The sequence below is a fragment of the Erpetoichthys calabaricus genome, chromosome 13, assembly GCF_900747795.2.
Source record: "Erpetoichthys calabaricus chromosome 13, fErpCal1.3, whole genome shotgun sequence".
NCBI lineage: Eukaryota > Metazoa > Chordata > Cladistia > Polypteriformes > Polypteridae > Erpetoichthys > Erpetoichthys calabaricus.
The window spans coordinates 122,900,282-122,926,319 of record NC_041406.2 but is presented as its reverse complement, the minus strand read 5'-3'; the positions used below and the strand labels follow the sequence as shown (position 1 = coordinate 122,926,319).

The 26,038-nt window shown below is 39.3% G+C and overlaps 1 protein-coding gene across 35 annotated transcripts in view; it reads right to left on the bottom strand.

The window, feature by feature from the left end:
• The window catches only part of rims2a (regulating synaptic membrane exocytosis 2a), a 1,351,795-nt gene that overhangs the window by 227,028 nt on the left and 1,098,729 nt on the right, over positions 1 to 26,038 (bottom strand). For 22 of the 35 annotated variants that reach the window (XM_051936048.1, XM_051936052.1, XM_051936051.1 and 19 more), the window contains one exon: positions 18,938 to 18,973. The exons of the other annotated variants lie outside the window; for them this stretch is intronic. In XM_051936048.1, the coding sequence (XP_051792008.1) occupies positions 18,938 to 18,973 (36 nt within the window). The remainder of the gene's footprint in view (positions 1 to 18,937; positions 18,974 to 26,038) is intronic. 35 annotated transcript variants of the gene reach the window in all.

Below are 26,038 nucleotides of genomic sequence, written 5' to 3'. Positions count from 1 at the left end.
GCTATGCTTGAAACAGTTGTGTTGTAAGGTGTCTATCATAATAATAATAATAATAAATTTTATTTATATTGCACTTTATATTTTAGCAATCCCAAAGTGCTAATCATGCAAGCTGGTGACCCTCAGAAACCTGTCTACTGATTGGGTTGTGACTTTGGGTTTGCCAGATCTCTTCTTATCACAGTTTATTCCAGTTTCCAGTTGTCTTTGGATTATGTAGAACATTGTATTCACTAATAATTTGATTTTTTTTTCAGTTGCTGTAAATGAAAAGCCTACACTTCTAAGGGTAATTGTTAATTGCCATTTTCTTGCCATTATCACCAGAATATTTTCCAAGCTGTGCTTCAGAGGGTGTAGTAATACAGTCTGTTCCAATTCTGATTTAAGACAGACAGAGGGTTTCTAAATAATCAAGAGAAGTTGGGATACCAGTGTAAATTGTTTGCTTTAACTTACAAGGCTTAATTTACTTTAATTATTGCAGAACATCTGTAAGTTGTAACCTATTAGTTGTAACCTGAAGAAGGCCTATTTGTAATATTCTGATATTTCCTTTTTTTCAGTTTTTGATAACTAAACTTTAAATTTAAACCTCTGGCAGTTCACTGCTCACCTTTTCACCATTTCACTTCATTCATTGTATTTCAACTGGTTAAATTTGAAGTAAAACTGGAAAAACTGAAGTATTCGAAAACCTTTGACCTGTAGTATATATGTACAGTATATATATATATATATATATATATATATATATAGTGAACACCAGGGGTTGCTTTCGCCCCGTTAAACCCAATAGACAGATACGCAGACACGGGATAAAAGCATGAAGAAGTTCTTTTTATTCTTATCCTTCTCACAGTGCCTTTCAAGCACCACAGCCACCATAAACATAATAAATAAACAATAAATCAATGCAATCTCTCCTCCACACCTCCCAGTGAGTTCTGTCCTCTACCTCCCAACTCCGGCTTGCTTGCTGGGTCTTCAGTAGTCCTTTATATAGTCCTTGACCCGGAAGTGCTTCCGTTCTTCCATCCCCATGACTTTCCAGCACTTCCGGGTCAAATGGAGGACTTGAGGTATTCTTCAGCCCGGAAGTACTTTGAGGCTTCCGACCCCATGACTTGGGAGTACTTCCGGGCTATATGGGAAATACAAATCCCCAGATCTTCCTGCAGCATCTCCTGGCGGCACCCACGGAACCCAGCAGGGTTGTGATGCTGAACTACAAATTCCATGATGCCCTGCGTGAATTCAGGGCACCGCTATGCTGCAGGGAACTCGCCATCTGGTGTCTTAGGGGAGACAGTGACTCAAAGTAGCTGCCTTCCCCCATCCTTCTTCCCTTTTGCCGTCCACCACAATACATATATATATATATATATATATATATATATATATATATATATATATATATATATATATATATATATATATATATATATACAGTATATATATATATACAGTGGAACCTCGGTTTGCGAGCATAATTCGTTCCGGAAACGTGCTCATAGTCCGAAGCACTTGTATATCAAAGTGAATTTCCCCATAAGAAATAATGGAAACTCAGATGATTTGTTCCACAACCCAAAACTATTCATATAAAAATGATTACATCTTGCCTGAAGAAGGGGCCTGAGTTGCCTCGAAAGCTTGCATATTGTAATCTTTTTAGTTAGCCAATAAAAGGTGTCATTTTGCTTGGCTTTTCTCTACATATAAAAATGATTAATACAAAATATAAAGTAAAAATATATAAAACAAATTAACCTGCACTTTACCTTTGAAAAGAATCATGGCTGGTGTGAGTGAGTTTCTAAACTCTTGTGGGATTGCACCCAATGGGACAACACGCGGAAGAGCGTCCCAAAGCAGTCTCCCAGCGCTGTAGCAGTTCGGCGTAAAAGTGAATCCGAAAAGATCGTGGACATACTATAAGCGCCTGCCGTCGATAGGTGATACAAGGAACAAGGAACATTATACAGTGAGGAACATAAGTATTTGAACACCCTGCGATTTTGCAAGTTCCTCCACTTAGAAATCATGGAGGGGTCTGAAATTCACATTGTAGGTGCATTCCCACTGTGAGAGACAGAATGTAAAAAAAAAAAATTCAGGAAATCACATTGTATGATTTGTACAGAATTTATTTGTATTGCACTGCTGCACATATGTATTTGAACACCTGGCAATCAGCAAGAATTCTGGCTCTCAAAGACCTGTTACTCTGCCATTAAGAAGTCCACCTCTACTCCACTTAGGAATCTTAATTAATAGCACCTGTCTGAGCTCTTTAAAGACACCTGTCCACCCCACAGTCAGTCAGACTCCAACTACTACCATAGGCAAGACCACAGAGCTGTCAAAAGACACCAGAGACAAAATTGTGGACCTCCACAAAGCTGGAAAGGGCTACGGGGCAATTGCCAAGCAGCTTGGTGAAAATAGATCAACTGTTGGAGCAATTCTCAGAAAATGGAAGAGGTTAAAGATGACTGTCAGTCTCCCTCGGACTGGGGCTCCATGCAAGATCTCACCTCGTGGGGTATCACAGATGATAAGAAAGGTGAGGAATCAGCCCAGAACTACATGGGAGGAGCTGGTCAATGACATGAAGAGAGCTGGGACCACAGTTTCAAAGGTCACTGTCGGTAGAACACTATGCCATCATGGTTTCAAATCACGCATTGCACGGAAGGTTCCCCTGCTCAAGTCATCACATGTCCAGGCCCGTCTGAAGTTTGCCAATGACCATCTGGATGATCCAGAGGAGGCATGGGAGAAAGTCATGTGGTCAGATGAGACCAAAATAGAACTTTTTGGTCTAAACTTCACTCGCCGTGTTTGGAGGAAAAAGAAGGAGGAGTTGCATCCCAAGAACACCATCCCTACTGTGAAGCATTGGGGTGGAAACATCATGCTTTGGGGGTGCTTTTCTGCGAAGGGGACAGGACGACTGCACTGTATTAAGGAGAGGATGAACGGGGCCATGTATTGTGAGATTTTGAGCAACTACCTCCTTCCCTCAGTCAGAGCACTGAAGATGGGTCGTGGCTGGGTCTTCCAACATGACAATGACCCGAAGCACACAGCCAGGATAACCAAGGAGTGGCTCCGTAAGAAGCATATCAAGGTTCTGGAGTGGCCTAGCCAGTCTCCAGACCTAAATCCAATCGAAAATCTTTGGAGGGAGCTGAAACTCCGTGTTGCTCAGTGCCAGCCCCGGAACCTGACAGATCTAGAGGAGATCTGTGTGGAGGAGTGGGCCAAAATCCCTGTTGCAGTGTGTGCAAACCTGGTCAAGAACTACGGGAAACGTTTGACCTCTGTAATTGCAAACAAAGGGTTCTGTACCAAATATTAACACTGAGAGTAACAGGTCTTTGAGAGCCAGAATTCTGGCTGATTGCCAGGTGTTCAAATACTTATGTGCAGCAGTGCAATACAAATAAATTCTGTACAAATCATACAATGTGATTTCCTGAATTTTTTTTTTGCATTCTGTCTCACACAGTGGGAATGCACCTACAATGTGAATTTCAGACCCCTCCATGATTTCTAAGTGGGAGAACTTGCAAAATCGCAGGGTGTTCAAATACTTATGTTCCTCACTGTAAATGTGCAGGACCCTGCCTGACTGCTGTGTCTGTGTATAGGAGAGCGGCAGATCCCGCTACCGCGCTGTTGCTGTTTCAAGCTGAATAAAGCTGGTGTTGCTAAAGTACTGAGACTCAGCTTCGTGTTTTAGGGTGCAAGATGGGGACTCGCATGTCACAGCACACACACACATGAGCGCGCGCGTGCACATACACACACGCGAGCGAGTGAGCGAGCGAGCGAGTACACACACATACACACACACACACACACACGCGCACGCACACACACAGTCACAATGCTAATGCTGCAGTAAACAGTATACGCTCGTACGGATGTTGACTATATGAGTGAGACACGCCTACTCAGACGGAGAATAGGAGACGATTGCCCACAATCCCGCAGCGGGAGAGACACAGATAAGAACCATCAGCTCAGTTGTGATCACATGACACTCAGCAGACAAAGCGTATACATACTACTCGTACTGCAAGACCTCGCTCGTTTATCAAGTCAAAATTTATTAAAAATTTTAGCTCGTCTTACAAAACACTCATAAACCAAGTTACTCGCAAACCGAGGTTCCACTGTATATATATATATACAATATATATAAATAGAGAGAGAGAGAGAGAAAGATCTTGTAATTAACATATTAGCATAATTCCTGGTTATTTCTTTCCATCTGATCATTAATAGGATGACAGATAGTTAAACTCAGTTTTAATCCTAAAGCTGAATGGAAACTTAATCAAAAGGTACACACATATTTTGCTCCATGGTCTGTAATCTAAAAACTCAAGAAATGTGCTGTGAGAACTTTCTTTAATAAGATCAAATATGTAGCTAGAGAAAAATCTATCAACAACATTTGAAAGTGTTTTCTGTCAGAGAGGAAGACACATGTGTGATATATCCAGGTGATTTGTTCCCATAGTCTACTAGGAAGTGGAAAATGTTGCAATTACACAGAAGAGTTTGGTTTGATTATACTTAACAAAAACTATCAGAATGATGTTAAAACTGATGTTGAGGGGAACAGTCTGTTATGTGTGTCAAAGGTTTCTGAGCCACTAGCATGCACTCACATATTTTCAGCAGGGGAACTGAATAGATCAATAATAGATCATTATGATCTTATACCATGTCAAAAACCATCTTCCACTCATCCCCTTTCTAAATTCTATTGATGCAACAGACACACCAAAGATCCGTCCAACACATATAACATAGTGGAATTACTTCTCTGACAAAGAAGAAGAAAAAGTGAGGAAGAGTGCAATTATTCTCAATCATTATTTTATTCAATTCCCTATAATCAACACTGGGTCAAAGAGACCCATCCTTTTTTCAGGAAACAAACAACCTGCTCCAACTGAACTACTGGATGGTTGAATAAACAAATTAATCAGATTTTCCTTAATAAATCTATCCCTGGCTTTCCTCTCGGGAACAGATACTGTAAGGAATGTAAGCAACCCTTAGGTAGTGAGGCACTAGGCAAAAGATCAATTGTGCAATTACAGTGATGATGCAATAGAAATTCTTAAAAATTCCTATTATAATACTTCAATGAAATCTGAATAATTACCAGTTAAGTAAGACATACAAAAACCTGAAATGAGGATACAAATTCTACAACTGTCCTTTCCCCTCAATTCTAACTCAAAAGTGGTCTAATCTATATTTTGATTGGGATGTTTTAGTCTGTTAAAATGTTCTGAAAATGCAGTCCAATTCCTGGGTTTTTGGTTATTTTCGGTTATTATGAGTGAGGAGTCTGAGTGTCTGGACGTGCGAGTGTTCTGGATAAAAACCAAGATCCAGGCGTTTAATGACCTCTTAGGCACAGCCATCAGCAGTGTGTTTGTCTGCACAGACAGTGTCAATCTTGTCGAGAGAGGTTTACTTACCTCGGCGGTGACATTCATGTCTCTGGTGACTCTTCATATGAAGTCAGTAGATGGACTGAGAGAGCATGGGGGGTCATGAGGTCGCTGAAAAGGGGTATGTGGCACTACCGATATCTATGCAAAAGTATGAAGGATGAAGTCTTTAGAGTCCTGGTTCTTCCTGCTTTGCTATATGGTTGTGAGACATGGACACTATCCAGTAACCTGAGACAGAGACTGGACTCCTTCAGTACTGTGTCTCTTCAGAGAATCCTTGGATACCATTGATTTGACTTTATCACGAATGAGCATTTGCTCATGGAGTCCTGAATGAGGCACATTACCTACATTGTGAGGAAGTGTCAGTTATGGCACTACGGTCATGTGGTGCAATTCCCCAAGGGTGATCCGGCTTGGACGATCCTCATTGTTGAGCACTGCAAAAAGTTCTTCATAGCAGCTATCTTACCTAACCACTGACAATTATTTTGATTTTAGTGCCACTCAAAGATAACTTAATTTGCACTTAGGTGGTATGACACTGAATCAATCTTCTTACAGAAACATGAAATGAAAAAAAAGAGTGCAATTTTTATCTTTGTGACTTTTCTCTAGTCTTGCACCAGGACTGCCCACATTCCTCCTCCCCTTTTTTCCTACTCCACTGCATCTATGTAGGTATGTATAAATCAAGAAAATGAACGCCAATGTGAGGTCATCATCTCATTACCTGCCCTGGATGTGACAATATTTTTTAATGTGTTAAACTGGCCATATTAATAACAAAAATGAATGCATAAAACATCCCCGGGCCTAATCTTCTCCTTCTTCTTCTATATATATAAAATCAGATTTTGCTAATTGAGTGGTGCAGTGGTAGAGTAGTATTGCTACTGTCTCGCAGTAATGTGACCAGGGTTCATGTCTTAAGTCCTCCCAGCACTGAGTTTACATGTTCTACCCATATCTGCTTGGGTTTCCTCCGGGTGCTCCAGTTTCCTCCCACAGTCTAAAAGACCTGCAGGTCTGGTGGATTGGTGATACTAAATGGACTATTGGTATGACTGTGTGGGTGTGTGTGTTCGTCCTGTCCAGGGTTTGTTCCTGCCTTGTACCTTATGCTTAGGCTTCAGTACCCCCTGTGACCCTGTTCAGGACTAAGCGGATTAGAAAATGACTGACTGACTGATTTTTCTAACTTCAAAATGAAACAGCTATATACTAGCCACATAATCTGTCTAAAACAGGTAATAGAATAAATCAAAAAATATTTTCTATCTCTTACACTACGTATACCTTCAATGCCTTTCCTCTGTATTTGTGTCTGTGAACGTCACCTAAGTAGCACTCCATTTCTCGAGTAAAGCCTGCTTTCTCAGTCATTATTTTTGAGGCACCTTTCTCACCTCCTGTCTGTATTTTATTTGCTGTCTTTGAAGGTGACTCTCTTTGTGTGCCTCTTACAAATTTTCTCCTCCACATACATTTCACACTTGCACTTCTTTTTTTGTAGCCAAAGTCAAATGAACCAATCATAACAAAGCCAAACTGACCATTCAGATTGCTCATGAGGACTGGACACACAGACCTTAGTATTTATTATATACAGTAATCCCTCCTCCATCGCGGGGGTTGCGTTCCAGAGCCACCCGCGAAATAAGAAAATCCGCGAAGTAGAAACCATATGTTCATGTGGTTATTTTTATATATTTTAAGCCCTTATAAACTCTCCCACACTATTATAAACATTTCACGCACAATTATACAGCATAAACCCTTTGTATTCTCTTAGATATTAGGTAAGATTCGTTGAAATTATGTATGTAAACACAGTAAAACCTAAATATTATTTTAAAGATATCGAGCGTCTCCAATATCACATATGTTACAGCCATTACGACAGACAGGCCACCATCAATAAATACGTACAATGCAAGAAAAATTGTATACAATAAAATGTGTGTACAGTGACACTAAACTATGTACATGTAATAAGTACTGTACGTAAATAATTAATTATGGTTACTCACCAACAATGACACGACGACTTGTCCGATAATGATGAGTTTAATTTTACTGCACAACAAAGGACAGCGTTACAGCTCTTCTAAAGGAGCCTCTTCAGGCGACTGTGTAGCACCGCCGTTGTTGTTCTTCCATCACTCTTCAATCCAAATCCCTAAAGCAGATTCCATCCAGATTACTGCCTTACAACGTCCACTTGCAACTCATTTTGCGCCCTGGTTAAAAGTCACTGCGGCCGTAGATCTTATATGCTTTTCCTCCTTTTTAAATAAAAAGAATCGTGGACTCATTTATGCTGTAATGGTGTCCTGCAGCGGTGTAGCTGTTTCCTTCCTTCAACATATCCAAAACTTTTACCTTTTCTGCAATCATTTGCATCTTCTGTTGGCGCTTGTGCACGTTAATGCTGAATGAGTGAGATTAGTACTTCCTGGTTAATGTAGCACTCCGTCGCTGAGCCAATCAGCAGCACACAGGAACTTAACCGCATGCTCTGATTGGGTAGCTTCTCATCCATCCACCAATAGAGTCCCTTGTTTCAATTCAAATGCGTCCCTTGTTTGAATTCAAATGGGCAAATCAACTGAGGAAGCACACGTACTGTAGACCGCAGACATCCGCGAAGCAGTGAAAAATCCGAGATATATATTCACATATGCTTACATTTAAAATCCGCGATGGAGTGAAGCCGCAAAAGACGAAGCGCGATATAGCGAGGGATCACTGTATATACAGTATATATATACAGTATATATATATATATTGTGGTGGATTGCCGGCTTATTTCTCCGGCCCTCACCCCCAGGCCGCCAGGAGGAGCTCTCCCAGCAGCGTGGACATGACCCGAGTTCCAGCAGGGCCTCATGGACTATGTAGTTTTTATACACAGCCCTGCTGGATACCTTGGGGGCCACCAGGCGTCACTGTAGGGGGGTCGTAGGCTCGCATGTGCCCTATAACCAGGGAGTATGTCACGGTCACGTGACAGGAAGAAACGACGTGCTCCCGGGTTGAAGAAAAGGACTGTTTACCCTGACCCGGAAGGGAAAAGGAACTGTGGACTGTTGAACGGGAACACCTCCGGGTCAGGATGTATAAAAGGACTCTGGGAAGCCCAGTACACTGAGCTGAGCTGGGAGGTAGGGTGGCAAAGTGTCTGGGCGAGGAGGATTGGTTTGTAGTGAGAGAATTGTAGTGTTTATGAGTGGGGTGTGGAGAGTGCTTTGTGCACGGTATTCTTATAAAATAAAGAATATTTATACTTTAACCTGGTCATCAGAGTGGTACCTGAGGGTTCAAGAAGTGGACAAAGCCTCTATCTGTCACAGTTGGAGTAGTCTCGGCAGGATTCTCTGGCCGTCGGGTTTGGCAGAGGACCTGGATTTAAATAAATTTTACTGTGGACAGAACCCTAAGAAGGTCCCTCTTGAAACTGCAGAGGTGAATATCCCACCCGCGACCAAGAGCGCTACAGCTGCGAGCCGTTATTTAAAGCAGACTATGGGGAAGAAATCTGGAAAGAAGAAGGGCAGTCCCGACTGGGTGAAGACCATGACGGACGCCGAATTAACCTGGACTTACCTGACTGGGTGTGAGGAGGACCGAGAGCCGATAAAGGCTGAACAAGCCCGAAGGGCGCAACAGCAGGGTTGCTGTCAGCCGTCGGCCGCGCCGGAATCCCTGTGATTATTATAGTGATTGATTATTGATTTATGAGTATTGTGGAGTGGAGGGTGCTTTGTGCACTGTTTATTGTTCAAATAAATTATATTTGGACTTTTACCTGGTGTCTGGAGTCAAGTCTGAGGGTTCAAGAGGACGACAGCGCCCTCTATCTGTCACAATATATATATTAAAGTGATGTACTGATGTATATATTTCATACAATTAGATGTCTCACAAAGGTAAGGCTTGTTTTAATAAAAAAGCAATGTCTTCAGTTCAATTCAAAGTTACATGTACAAAATGCAATGAAATTGCTCTGTGCCTGTTTGAACAACACAGAGGAGGTTACCACTGTCCTTGTCTGACAGCCCAAATTTTGCTGTGTAGGCTATGTGGAATACAACATCACAAAATAATATATAGTGGTGAGAAAGACAACCAAGTTTTCTTTTGCATATAGGTTAAATGATAGTAAAATTAATTTTACATGTACTAATATAGGTGTTTTTGAGTTTTGAAAGTTTGTTTGGAGAATGAAAGAAAGTAAAATTGCAATTAAGAGTTTGGCAACACCATATACCCCTTTTGGACATGTACAGTTTTCAGAAAAATATCTCAGTGAAAATAAATGGGAAAAAAGGTCTTTTGGAAAGTCAACATGGCAAAACCCAACAATGAGATAAAATGATGTACACTTAGAAAAAAAAGCAGTATTCCAGCAAGACAACAAAATTGTCATCCAAATTAAAGTAAAGTAAATGCTGTCACTGTAGTCTTAGATGAGATAATGCTTTGCCTGGTACAAAGCTTTGGGTGTTCTTCCATCATTCACAGCACTTTCCTAGCTGATGGAAATGTACAGTAGTTCCCACGTTAATCTAGGTTTTGGATTGCACCCCTCCATTACATCCCCTTTCCCCAATATGCAAATGGTCTATATTTTAAAAAGGACCAATGATAATGCACAAACAAATCTTTCTATTATAAAAAAAAATCTTGAGAGAGGGAGACAATATGTGATCTTCTTGGAAGACACTTTGACGTCACGCGAGACAAAGCAGTGAGACAAAAGGACAGCTGCTGTACAGGCTTTTAAATGATCGACGCACAGCGTGACAAGCAAAACACGCAGCTCGAAAGCGGCAGCAGCAGCAAGCCAGCAGCTGATCCGACCGCATCTGCTTAGTGTGTGTTCAGCCCCCCGCCTTCACAATGTGAGCAGCAGAGACGCAAAGTGGCAAAAGGACAGCTGCTGTACAGGCTTTTAAATAATCGACGCGCAGCGCGACAAGAAAAACATGCAGCTCGCCAGCAGCAAGACAACAGCTGATTTGACTGCAACTCCTTAGTGTGCATTCAGCCCTCCCCCCCCACCACAATGTGAGCAGAGTTATACGTCCCGCGAGAAAGACATTTAACCATGCCCGGGACTGGAAATAAAGGATAAAGAATTCAAAAATGTTGGGAGCGGTACACGTGCACAGCAGGTCTTCTCAGATCTTCTCGGAAGACACTTTGAAGTCCCGCAAGACTACTTGCATGGAAGACACTTTGAAGTCCCAGGAGACTACTTGCAAATCATGCCCTACTTGCAAACAATTTCTCGCAGACACTTTAATGTTCCACGAGACAAAGAAGTGAGACAAAAGGACAGCTGCTGTACAGACTTTTAAATAATCGGCGCTCAGCGCGACATGCAGATCACACAGCACGTTACAAGCAGCAGCAGCTGCTATACAGGCTTTTAAATGATCGACGTGAAGCGTGACATGCAGCACAGCACTAGAAGCCTTGGTATGGGGAAATAACTCATTCACTACAGCTTTATTACTGGCAAATATCAAGAAATAAAAAATGAATGAAATGAAAATAACAATCTCTTTAAATTGTATATCCGGTTAACCAAACCTGGGGGTTGGCGAGTGAAGCAAGCAGGGGACAGAGCCCCCTAGCTTTTTAAAAAATTAGTTTGACTTCTACAGCCACAGGGGACTGTACTTTCTCCGGTCCTGTTCACCCTATATACATCGGACTTCCAATACAACTCGGAGTCCTGCCACGTGCAAAAGTTCGCTAACAACACTGCTATCATGGGCTGCATCAGGAGTGGGCAGGAAGAGGAGTATAGGAACCTAATCAAGGACTTTGTTAAATGGTGCGACTCAAACCACCTACAACTGAACACCAGCAAAACCAAGGAGCTGTTGGTGGATTTTAGGAGGCCCAGGCCCCTCACGGACCCCGTGATCATCAGAGGTGACTGTGTGCAGAGGATGCAGACCTATAAATACATGGGAGTGCAGCTGGATGATAAATTGGACTGGACTGCCAATACTGATGCTCTGTGCAAGAGAGGACAGAGTTGGCTGTACTTCCTTAGAAGGCTGGCATCTTTCAACATCTGCAATAAGATGCTGCAGATGTTCTTTCAGACGGTTGTGGCGAGTACCCTCTTCTATGCGGTGGTGTGCTGAGGAGGCAGCATAAAGAAGAGGGACGCCTTACACCTGGACAAACTGGTGAGGAAGGCAGGCTCTACTGTAGGCACAGAGCGGGACAGTTTGACATACGTGGCAGAGCGACGGGCACTGAGCAGGCTCCTGTCAATCATGGAGAATCCACTGCATCCACTGAACAGTATCATCTCCAGACAGAGGAGCAGCTTCAGCGACAGACTGCAGTCAGTGTCCTGCTCCACTGACAGACTGAGGAGATTGTTCCTCCCCCACACTATGCGACTCTTCAGTTCCACTCAGGGTGGGTAAAAGTTAACATTATACAAATTTATTGTCTGTTATACCTGCAGTTTTATCACTCTTTAATTTAATATTGTTTTTTACCAATATGCTGCTGCTGAAGTATGTGAATTTCCCCTTGGGATTAATAAAGTATCTATCTATCTATCTATCTATAATAATAATAATAATAATAATAATAAATTTTATTTATATTGCACTTTATCTATCTATCTATCTATCTATCTATCTATCTATCTATCTATCTATCTATCTATCTATCTATCTATCTGATTGGTGAATAAACAGCTTATGATTTTATTAAAAGTTTTCTAGTCCCAATTGAGGAGAAGAACCTCTGATTTTAGCAACATGCATGCTCTCCATTGTAGACATGATATCATGATGCATCATGGAGCATGTGCAGTGTTGAGTATTGGGCCTGCAATATACTTTAATGCTTCCATTCTTGCCACTAAATCATACCAGACAGTATTACAATATTCTTGGCTCCCCATATTGTTGACTGATGTGCTTATTTTCAGATCTTGCAAAGTCATTTTTCAAGGTCTCATAGTGGATTGTATTACATGTATCTCTATTTGAAGGTATAGCATGGCCTTTAACGTCATACAGTCTTGGTAGCATAACGCAGCTTACTCATCTTGCGATCTCACTATCCAAATTCAATTATGTGTTTGTTACCCTTTACTATTCTATACCATTTTATTAACTTGATCTCTGAATTTATCAGAAAGCCTCTTTATAAAACATTTTTTTTTAAAAGATTCCTGGCCCAATGATCCTTGCAGATTGTGATAATTTATCCTGAAATTACAATGTTATGTTGTATCATATAGAAGGCAAAACACAGAAGCTGATCAGCTTAGACTCAATAAGACAGACTTAAATTAACTAATGTCTAAACACTAATGCAAATGACACCATTCCATTTTAATTTTATATAAAGTATAATTGTCATTGCAGATGTAAAATCTGCACATTCACTCTATTTCTACATGGGATTTCTTCTAAGTAATCCATATTTCTTCCCCTATACTATGTGTATGTTAGGCTGGCTGGTGCTTCCAAAGCAGTCCTGTATATATGAGTGGGTCTGCAATGGGTTGGAGTCCTGTCCAGCACTGTTTTCTGACTTCCATGTAGTGTTGCTCAGATAGGCTCTGGTCCAATACAATGCTGAACTGGACTGAAAAGGTTTTGTACTAATTTTGTAATGTTTTTGCTTACAAACATATGGTGTAATGTATACAGCATTTACTGTATGAAAAAGTGAGGAAAGAGAGAAATGCATGCAGACAAAGGAAGAATATGCAAACTCCACAACACCTGGGGCCTCATGTATAAACGGTGCGTACGCACAGAAATGTTGCGTACGAACCTTTCCACGCTCAAATCGCGATGTATAAAACCTAAACTTGGCGTAAAGCCACGCACATTTCCACGGTAACTCATTCCTTGGCGTACGCAATTTATCCGCCCGGTTTTGCAGACTGGCGGCACCCAGTGTCAAAGCAGTCCTACTGTTCCTGTGTGATCACCCTTTCTTTCTTAAATCCACATTCCTGGCGCGGCTTTATAAATACACTGAAATTAACTGCATATTGTTTATTAGTGTAATGCATCTGATTGTAATTAACCTGTAGCAATATAATGGTCCAGGGAATAGCCATAGTATTCCAAATACCATAACTGCTTTAGCGTTGTAACTCTCACTGCATCTTCTTTCAGCTGCTCCCGTTAAGGGTTGCCACAGCAGATCATCTTTTTCCACATTACTCTCACTGCACCACACGGAGTATTTATATCACTGTATCTGAGTGGGAAATCACAGCAGCAGCTGATTGGAAAGAGAATTATCGGTACACAGCATGAAGCAGATGCTGCCTGAGCCACAGCAAACGCTTTAGTCCCTGTACGGACTTCGCGGTTTAGAAACAGTTTCATCCCAAGAACTCTAAACGCACTAAATCAGTCCATCAAGTGCTCCTTGTAGAACTGTTTGTACTTATAAGTACAATTACCCCACTGTAAACTTGCACTACAGTTATAATATTGCACAACCTGCGCCACTTTATAAAGCGCGTATTTACATGTGATGACGGTATTCATTTCTAAGACGAAATGCAGCAAAACATGTTGATTATATTATACAGATAAAACTTTAACTTCATTTAAATAATCTGTATTGTTAATAATTAAACATGTGAGGACACGGTGCCGCAGCGCTAGCTAGTTCAGTAATTGTTCCTGCCTTGCGCTGTATTCTTGCTGGTGCTGACGCGACACAGGAAAGATAGACGGATATAATAATTAAACACGTACTACTAAGATATTTCAATGTTCCTTAAAAGTTTTGAAGAATCGAAAGTTCTAAGCTTACAGATGGCTTCACGTCTATTACATAGGTTATTGTGTGGCGATTGAGTTTTTGGAGAAAGAAAAGTAAGGACAGGAATTGGAGGTTAGTACGTTTGAAAGAGACAGTACTGCTGTGATAAATTATTTCATTGAAGGTTGCGCATGGCGCAGCAAGCCTCTTGCGTGAGACATGAACAAGCACTGCGCCACCGTGTTCCCATGTTTAATAACATGCTTTCATTCCTATCATCATGAAAAAGATATCTCGTATACATCTCAGTATTTTACTTATTCAGAGAGCTGTAATATCACGAATGTAATGGATTATGTGTTCTGTCGGAGAAAGAGAAAGCCCGTTTAAAAAGCAGGTAGTGCTTCATACACATAGAACACATAGAAGATCAAATACAGAACAAAGCATTTAACATGCCACTTTAGTTACAATGGGATTTGAGAAACTAGTAAATTAAACGATTTTAAGATGAAGTTTATGATGTTCTAATTTAATGGCAAAATAAACTACGTGATTAAAGTGGAAATTTCGAGATTAAAGTTGACATTTCGTGCTTTTTTCCCCACTGTGTGCCTTTTTTTTGTCTGTACCCTAATAAGCTTTCATATGACACTCAGACGGTGGGCTACGACTCGCTTTTTCACGGCGACTTTGATATGTGATTTCTTTTTTATTTCGGGAACTGTGCGACTTTGTGAAGTTGAGCCTTCGAGTTTCTCCGACACTCTGTCACTCGATCAGCTTCCTTTTGTTGATTATACCACTGTTTAAACCAACAAATAATACGTTTTTCCTTTGCCTCCACTTGGTATTCGCTGAAATTCTTATATTTTCTCCCGTGCTTTTCCCATTGTCTTTTCACAGAAGGCTATTTATATTGATTTGCATATTCAAAGAGGCGTAATTCTGGGAGGAGTTGGGGCGGGACAGAAGGCGTGTGCACGTGCGTTACTTTTCACGCAAATCGGGATTTATGTAGTGGAAAAACGTGAAAGTATGCGTGCGCACAGATTCCTGCATCTGGATTTTTCTGTGCGTACGCACAATCCCGCTTTTGTGCTTACGCCATGTTATAGTGTGAGTTCTACGCACGGCGTTATACATGAGGCCCCTGGAGAGTGGTTTCAAAACGAAAACACTAATTGTATGAAATAGCAGAACTACCTAGTCATCATGTCTCTTCTGAATAACGATGTTAAGATACTCTCTAAAGTTCAAGCCAGAAGATTAAGACAATGTTTCCTTCTGTAATAAATAATATCACAAGACCAAACAGGATTTATTAAAGGCAGATACTTAACTTCTAACCTTTGAAGTTTGTTTAATATAATATATTCACCCATTATATCTAACACCCTAGAGATCCTGTTATGTTTAGATGCAGAAAAAGCGTTTGATATGGTTGAATGGGACTACCTGTTCACCACATTGCACAAATCCGGGTTTGGCCCAAACACATGTGAATGGATGAAACTACTTTATACTAGTACAGAAGCCTCAGTTTGCATTAACAACATTATTTCAGACTACTTCAAACTAGACACCTTTGCTCTTTGCCAATGCCACTGATCCTCTCTGGCTGTATACTTTCGAAACACATCAGAGATATTGGGGATTCTCAGAGAGGGACTTTAACAGAAAATATCACTATATGCAGATGATATGGTACTGTATATATCAGACCCACAAAATTCTGTGTTAGCAGTCCTAAAAGCATTAGCAGATTTTCAACAGATTTCTGTACTTAAAAACAATTTGAATAAAAGTGTGCTTTTTCCAGTGAATTCTCTAGCATGTAATATCAGATTGGACACCTTCCCATTTATCTTAGCATATCAGTTTAAATACCTAGGGGTAAATATTACAAGTAAATATAAAGCTCTTTTTCAACAAAATTTTGCTGTCTGCATGGAAAAAGTTAAACAAGACGTGACTAGATGGTCTACCCTCCACCTTGCATTATCAGGGAGAATCAACATTTTTAAGATGACCATCCTTCCCAAGCTGCTCTTCCTATTTCAAAGCATCCCCATATACATTAACAAATCATTTTTGTAAGAAATTAGACTCAATCATAACTTCCTTTATTTGGAATTTGAAACATCCACTCATCCAAAGGGTGACTGTACAACAACCTAAAGCAGAAAGTGGCATGGCACTACTCAACTTTCAATTTTATTAATGGGAGGCAAATATACAAGCTATAAAAACTGTGGTTGCTGAAAGTCAGGAACAACAGGAGATGGACACCAATGTAGAGTAAAAAGCAATTTCTTTATTCTTGGTGAGCAGGAGGCCGCAGCAGTTGTCAGCTCAGATAGCTACAGACAGCCTCTCGTCAGCAGGGAATTTCCCTCTTTTTATACCCAGCTTGTTTATTAAACAAAAAAGAGGAAAAATGGCAGTTCAATTTGAGGTCATATATAGATCGTTATAGCTTGCGGTCACACCCTGGATTGGAATGTGCAGGAGCGCACAGAGTCATCAGCACACTCACAGTCTTAAGCAATACGTCCTTGTCAGCACCGCACACACACAAGACCAGTTGCAGCAATTCCTTATCCTAACTGTCACAGGGTGTGTGCAACTTCAGCAGTTTAAACAATACTTATTTCCTCATTCTTCGTACACACATAGCTTATACAATATCAAAGGTTACATAAAGTTACAAGAAATACATTCTTATAGCTTAATACCTACACATTTGTTCGGTTAATTTAACACATCCTTATTTAATGCCTAAGTGACACATTCCTATAATTCTATTAGTACCACACTTCTTATTATTCAGGAACACTGAAGCTTCTTAACTCCAAATATTCTTTCTCAAGACCTGGATATTGACACAAATTGATGAATATCCACAAGCCTGGTGTGAAATAGAAATAAAATCATGCAGTACTTCTTTATATTCCCTAGTCTGTGCCCAGTTAATACAAACTGCTGCCATTACACTAAAAATTCAATTACCATTCATTCTCTTAGAATATGGAATCAATGTAGGAAGCACTTTAAGACAGAAAAGCTTTTACCTATTGGACCGCTACATAACAACCACTTTTGTCCACCCTCTCAAACATATACACTATTCAATGTCTGGAAAATGTCTGGAATTAAAATACTTAGAGACTTGTACAAAGATAATGTCTTTGCATCCTTCGAACAATTACCCTTCAAATACAACTTCTTTTCAACATAATTCTTCCACTACTTTCAAGCTAGAAACTTTGTTAAAAGAACTTGCCCAATGCTTTTCACCTTCCACCTACTTCTATTAAAGAAGAATTATGGATCAGTCTCAAAGACTCAGATAGCATCTCTACAATTTATAAAAATATTTTAAAGTCTCTTCCTTTCAAAGACACCAGAGTACATTTGGGAAAGAATCTCTCACTTAATATTTCAGAAAAGGAGTGGAAGGTAGCCATGCACAGAATACACTCAAGCTCCACATGTGCAAAGCATTCAGTCATTCAACTTAAAATCTATTATCAAGCGCATTTATCTCATTTAAAATTGTCCACAATGATTCCAGGGCAAGATTCAACCTGTGAACGCTGCAATCTAGCTTCACTGGGCCACATGTTCAGGGAGTGCACCAAATTAAAAACATTTTGGACAAAAATCTTTGGATGACTATCAGACAGCCTTGGTGACACAATCACTCCTAATCCATTAACAGCTGTGTTTGGTGAAGTCCCAGACGGCCTTAAAGTTGAGAAGGACAAACAAACTTTAATTTCCTTTACTACACTACTACCATGTAGACTTATCTTGCTCAACTGGAAGAATCCCATCCGAATCCTCCCAGTCACTGATGTTATATATTACTTGAAATTGAAAAAAGTCAAATGCCCACTTAGAGGATCTGTTCAAAACATTTTTAAAATATGGCAGGATCTAATCAATAACATTTTAGAAAAAGCTCCCATTTCGGGGGAAAAGGACACCCTTATTTTCTTGCTCCTTTTATAGAGCAGCTTTGGTTTCTGGCTCCTCTCCCTTTCTCTTGGGTGGGGGTGAATTTTGCTTTGATTTGTTAAATTTGATTTGACGGTATGGAATGTTATCTGTTTCTAATTAAAATCAATAAAAATAAAAAAGAACTACCTACTCAACCACTGTGCTCTTTGGCTAATTTATTACATTCTACATTAAGACATGGTAAATTATGTTTACTTCAAAATTTTTATTTTGCACTTTTTAGTCCTATTAACAAAACTGTATCTACAGCAATTATCCCAAAAATTGCAGTTTTACACACTTTTACATTATACTGAATGGAATAGAAAGAAAGCATCTGATGAAGAACTACAGCGCCATTTTACAGAAAGAAGTCTGTAAATGGTTCTTTGTTTTGACTTTGTGAGAGGTACCGTAGTACAGATATCAACCTGCTACTTACTATTTTTGCATGTGAATTTAAAATTAATTTAAAAACACTATATTAGATAGAGCACAAAGTCATAATTAAATCAGTAATCTAGAGTAGCTTATTTCATGCACCACTGAAAACCATAATATTCTTTCACTTAAACAGAAAATTTCTTCTTTAACAAATGGGGAATAGCACACAGCAGAAATTTCAAGTAACAGCTGATCAAACACAAGCATAGCTTTCCTACCTGCATCATCATTTTGTAGTTCTGCTTCATTCCCCTCTTTTTGTTAAAGGAACAAATATCAAAAGCAAACCAAGGTGAAAAAAGCAAAAAACAGCAAAATTAAAATTAATAAAATACAAAAAGAAAGCAATAATATAAAATATTAGAAAGAGAAAAAAATCAATGTAATCATTTCTTCACATAATGCTGTTTACATATCTTAACATCAGGCTGTAAAACTTAAAAGCATAGAAATATCACAACAAAGCAATTTAGCATGATCACAGTGATAGATAATATACAATTGCAAACAAAAAGTCTGTGAATCCTTTGGAAATTGTTGATTTGTTTTATTAATTACTCTAAGAAATGTGCTCTGATCTTCAGTTACATCACAGTAATAGAAAAATACAATCTGCTTCAACTAATAACACAGATAATATTGTACTTCTTTTCATCAATACTGCTTTTATTGTTTAAACAATAATGATCCAGATTAGAAAAAGTATGCAAACCTCTAGTCTAATGATCTCTCCAAAAGCTAATTGCAGTTAGATGATCCAGTCAATGAGATGAGATTGGGGATGTAGGTTGGAGGTGCCCAGCCTATGAAAAGGCACACAAAGTTTGCTTACTGAAAAAGTCTGCTCTTCTCAAGAAAGATCTGTTCATGTGAACCATACCCCAATCAATGAAATATCAGTGGACCATAGAAGAAATACTGTATTGTAGAGATGCAGAAAACAAGAAAAAACTATAAAAGCATCTCCAAAGTCCTGGGTATCCATCAATCCACCATAAGACAATTTGACTACAAATGGACAGTGCTGTTGCTAAATAAGGAGTAAGAGCAAAGGACCTGCAGAAAACTCTAGAGCTTGCCAAAGTTTATTTATCAACTATAAGAACAAATCTGAACAAAAATGGAATTCAAAGAAGGATAACAGTACTCTCCAAAAGACCCCTTGCTGCATGTTTTAAGATGACAAAGAACCATGTGGAGGTTTTAGAACACCTCTGGGACAATGATACTTGCATGAAAAATAGGCGCTGCACAATAATACCATAAACGTTCCTAACCATGAAGCACACTGCAGGGAGCATCATGGTCTGGGGCTGGTCTGCTCTCTCATGGCATGGACAGATTACTATCATACAGGGAACAGTGGAATGAAAACTGTATCAAGAAATTTTACATAAGAATGTCAGGCTAGCAGTTCATCACCTGAACAGATGCCAAAAACAATAATTTGAAACACAGGAGTAAATCAACAATGGCTTAAACAGAAGGTGTTCTGGAATGGCCAAGTCAGAATCCAGACCTCAGATCAATTTAATGCTGTGAAATGACCTAAAGAGAGTTGTTCACACAAGGAATCCCACAGAAAATCATTGAACTGAAACATTTCTTTTAAGGAGGAATAATCTAAAATTCAGTACAAGACAGATCAGCAACTACAATAAACATTTGGTGAACTGTATTTCTACTAATGGAAGTTCTATAAGTTACTAAATACAATGCTTCACATATTTATTTAGGCCTGGACTGTGAATTATTAAATAAAATATTCAGTACTGACAAGAAGAAATAAAATTGTGCTTTATTAGTTTAAGAAGATTGTGTTTATCTATCATTGCAATTTAGTTGAATATCAGACCACATTTGTATGAGTAATTAATGTTGGAATTCAGGTCACCAATTAACCTAACTGTACGGATGTTGTACCTGAAATGCAGCAATGCTAACCACTGTGCAATGGTGCCTTCTTTCTTTATTTGTTAAACCACAGGTTAAAGTTTACTGAAGTATACGTACACGAAATGTTAGGTTCAACGTTATTAACAAAATACAGTCTTTCTAAAATGCACATGACTAGGACAAAATAAGTGAATTTAAAACAACATCTTGTTTCTTATTTTTGCATACTAAGGTTTTAGATGTTGTTCATCAAAACAAAGTTAGTGAATTACCTTTCAGTATATACCATTTATATTTATGACTATCCTACTAAACCTACACCTTGCTACTTAAAGGCATAATGTATTCTGTGTTTAAAGAACTGAATGAAGAAGCAACAGAACTGAAAAGGCAAAACAGAGTTGCACATACATGTATTATACTTTATACATACAGCATTATAGAAAGATGAAACTGATAAAGTCACACATTTATTTCCAAATAATTTGTTTTTGTTTATTATACATAATATTCCACTGCAAGAATTGTCAGTCAATCATTTCAAGCCTGCTTAGTCCTGAACAGGGTCACAGAGTTTTGCTGGAGCCTATCCCAGCTATCATAGGGCACAAGGCAGGAGCAAACCCTGGTCCATTGCGGAGCGAACACACTCTACACACTCCAACCACACATAGGGTCAATTTAGGACTACCAATTCACCTAATGAACCCCGGTCTACTTACTGCAAGGCTGCAGAGCTAAAACTGTGCCACCAGGCCAACCTGATAGAATTGTATTTGTCATAATTCCTGTCTTGAAGTGAGAACTCATGTCCACTGTTATAAAAACCAGTTTTTCATAGAAATCATTACATGTAAGTCATGCAATTTTACATCAGAAAATAGAATAGTCACCTTAAGTGTAATGTTACAATAGAATACAAAAGTGTACTACCACTTGTTTCATCTTTATCAATATGCATCTAAACAAATATAAAATGCAAACCTTGTATTTTCTCCTTGAAGGAAAAAATGTGTATGGCAAGAATATACAGTGTTTCATATACACTTGTTTCAATTAAAAGTCAGATGCTTCTCATTTTTTCAGTTCAAGATGACAGTTCTTCAGCAAACTGATTTTTTCCAACCCCTCTTACTAATTTTAACAAGGGATGCCAATAATAGTGGAGGGCACTGTAATGGTCTTATTTTGTTAAATTTAACTAGAAATACTTTTGTTGAATTTAAGAACATATTTTAAAGTAAACAACTGTTTATTTTTAAACTTGTCAAAAGGAGCCCCCACTGGCTTTCAATTCCATATCAATCAGAGAAAGACAGAACTGAAAAGAACTATTTGATCATAAGACACACTGAAACACAATTACTCAGAGCAATTACAACTTCAGTTAGGAGAATATCTTCAAAATGTAATGGAAAAAAGAGTTTCCCAAGGCAAAATATTGAGAAACTGGTTACCTGATTTTCCAAATGCAAGTAGCTTAAATTTTGAAGGTGTGTCATTTTTGAGCTTTTATAAACCATTAATATTGTTGATTTCTTTTTACTGATCAGTCATTTTGGATCTGCACGCTAGTCTCAGATCAAATCATGTGAGAAATTTTTATAAGAATGATTAAAAAACAAACCTTTCAGAATTTCAGAAACATTAAATACAATTTAATATTTTAAACAATGATACAAATTATTTCTTTTACTGTAGCACCACATATGTTTTATGGAAAATATTAGGCATTCATGATAAATATATATCTTTTCTTTTTATTTTGCATTTGTATAGAGAAAGCAAATCACATTTTTTCTAAGCAAGTGCATGAAAATAAAAAGCCTCCACAAAATAATGGCTCAATGGAAAAAATTTCATTGTGATAAATTAAGCTGTGTTTTTCCATAGGTTAGACACTGTCACACATGCATGTCAGAGGATCACCTTTTGTGCTCATCAGAGGTGTGTAATACCACTGTGGGACTAGAAAGGTCGCTGTTGCTAATATAATTTATTTTCTCATCTACAGAACCAAGAAGATGCCCAATGACGGCAACTGAACCTGCCCCTTGTGGGGCAGAGGGAGGCATCTCATTGGGACCTGAAACTGGCCACAGCACAAAACTCTGCCAAGAAGATGGAACTGGGAGCCACAACTGCCTTCACGATGGGGGGTTTTGACCTGAAGTCAGGCCGAACAATATTGATTGCACTTGAAATTCTTACCCAAATATGAGCCACAGTCAGGGAACATCTATATTAGTTCCCAGAAGCCAAGAAAGCAGGGGTTCAGCTGCAAACACAGTGCATGCTGGACCTAGGAGTCATTATGGAAAGCCACAGTCCTGGTCCAGATCTATATTTATGGTCTATAAACCCAGTAGCAGTTTGTGTTTCTGCAACAACTTCTGTTGGCTTAACCAAGTCTCCCATTCTGATGCCTTGACTTCCTTGAATGCTTAGGCAGCACCCAGTACTTGACCGCAAAACCTATTGGCAGATTCCCCTGATCGACGCGGTAAAGTAAAAGACTGAATTTAGTACCCCCAGTGACCACTGGCAGTACCTGCGTCCTACACTTTAGGCTACATGGGAAACCATTGAACTTCCTTGGGACTGGCCCTGGCAGCAGACAAAAAAGCAAGTACTAGCTTTATAAAGTTTGTACCCCAGTTTTCTGAGAAGGTTTTGTCTTTAACCTAGTTAAAGTACTAGGCACCTAATATAGTGGCATGGTCCCCAAAAATGGAGGCCACATTCTGTGACTTAAAAACAGCCCCAATGACAGTTGCTGTGCTAATCTCCTCTAACTTTTCTCAGCCCTTCCTCTTCCAGACCAACACCCTGTTACAATGGTCTTGGAATCATGCTGAGACAGGCTGTAAATGGAACTGAACACTCTGTAATGTACCTGCCAGAAACTGCTGTACCAGGAAATGAGCTATGCAGAAATTGAATGGGAGGCCCTTGCTATCAAATGAGAGATTTCCCAACACAGGTACTTCATCCTGAGGTAGGAGTTTACCTCAGAGACTGAATACGTGCCCCCTCCAGTGGTTGTGCTGGCACACTAACTCCAAGTCCTGGGTCACGCGGTGGTATTTCATCCTCCAACACTACAAATTCAACATGTGAATCCCTCCACGCAAATGCTAACACTCCCTTGGGGGTTGAGATAAAGGGGGAGCTGTGTTACACATAAGCGTCAAAGAATCACCTTCCGGGCTCATCAGACATATGTAATAACATTCTGGGTCAAGAGAAGGAGCTGTCACTAATGCTACTGTCTCTTTTCTTATCCACAGCACCGAGCAGACCCTCCTCTCACAACTGGATGTACCCCTAAGGTTACTGTTGCTTATTAATGTCCTATTTGCACCATTGTGCACCTGTTTTCTTTATTATTACCGGCATCAGATTAAATGGGATGAACTAATCATCACCCCAACAATTCTATGGACTCATTCAGTATCATCCTTTACCCACAACAAATAATTAAAAAAAAGTAGTTTATAGCATATTTATAATAAATATTAACCCTCTGGAGATGCCGGACAAGTTTAGAGTCATTTTGCCTTCTACTTCCGTTAATAACTCAATGCTACTTCATGACAGAAACAAATTAAAAACACAAACATAAACCTTAGAGAGTCCACTTTAAAAAATATATGATTTTTATAATTAGGTGAATTGGGCATCCTCTCCCTTTTTCCATAAACAGCAGAGTCTGTGCTGCAATGCACCCATCCATGCAGGAGGAGCCATATTGACATGTTAATAAACTGTAAAAGATCCCAGTCTCCACAGAGGAATTGGCTGTAGAGTATAATGCCCACTTGATCGTTATGCTGGTCATGTTTTCTTAAACTTGGCACACATCACATGGAGATGCGCAAGCTTGAGCTGTTAACACAATTTAGAATAGCCTTTAGCAATTTCACATAGCATATGGGGCTTTGTTAGGTGCACTCGATTTGGCTGATGCGAAAATGGCATTGTGTGCGGTGATGGCCCCATTGCCTTTTAAAATAAAGAAAAAAATATAGAAATGTATGTGTGTGCTGAGTACTATATGTTTGAAAGAATTCATTTCACAAATATTTCTGTATAACAGCGTCATGTATATTTTTGAGGTCTTTTTTCCCAACCAGGGCAAAGTAACAAGGCTTGCCATTCTCCTCAGTTTTTCACACACATGCTGATCACATTTGAAAACAAAGAGTAACTCACTAAAACTGACGTACATTCAAAAACAACACAAGCATTTTCATACTTAACTTATAAGGTGTAATCAGCGCATAGTGAAAAGCTATTCACTTTCTACGCCTGAATGCAAAATAAGATGTACGACGCTATGACTGTTTCCAAGGTTCTAGCCAGTTTGCATTGCCCCACTTTCTAACAGAACATGCAAAAGTGAAATGAACAGGAGAATGTGCAAAGTAATGAAGCTGTATTCATGATGTGACGAATAAAAGAAATCTATCATAACACAAACACTAATTTTATACTGAGGTTATGCAGATCACAGTTAAAGACTATGATATTTTTTATTTTTGGATTTATTTATCTTGTGCATATTCTTTTTCTACATTGAATGCAAAAGTAGATGAATGGTTCTCTTCTCCCTAATGCAGTAAATAAAACAATTCATCATAAGACAAATAATATTTCAATACTGAGCTTATAGCGTACTGTTCCAAAGAAGGTACGCACCCCTTCACCTAATGAGTACAGACTGGTGGCACTTATGTCACATTATGAAGACTTTTGAGAGACTGATCCTGGACTATATGAGTCCACTTGTGGTAGACCATCTGGACTCACTGCAGTTTGCCTATTGGACAAAGATTGGAGGGAAGGATGCAAAATCTCTGTAAGGCAGACAGCAATTTGTGAGACACAAGCACTGTGTTTCTAATACAGATGTAAGCAATACTGGAGCACCACAAGGAACTGTCCTGACTCATTTTCTGTTCTCTTTGTAAACCTCCAAATACAAGTATAACACTATGTCATGCAGACATTCTCAGATGATTCCTCACTTATGGGTGTACTGATAAGGGGAATTAGATAGAGTATAGCAGTCAGGTGGAGAATTGTGTTTCTTGTTGCAAAGAGTATTGTCTGCACCTTAACAACAGCAAAGCCAAAGAATTGGTTATTGACTTTTGCCACACCAAACCTACGCTGTGTCCAATCACTATTCAGGAAGTGGATGTAGCGGCGTTGCAAGTACTTGTGGGTTCGCACCAATGATAAGTTGGACTGGTGTTTAAACACATAGAAACTATATAAGAAATTGCAGAGCAGGCTCTTCTTCCTTAGGTAAGACTGCACTCCTTTAATGTGAGAAGTGGCATCCTTCACATCTTCTACAGTTCTTGCAATTTTGTACGCTGTGCTTTGTTGCGCTGGTAGAATCACTACAAGAGAGG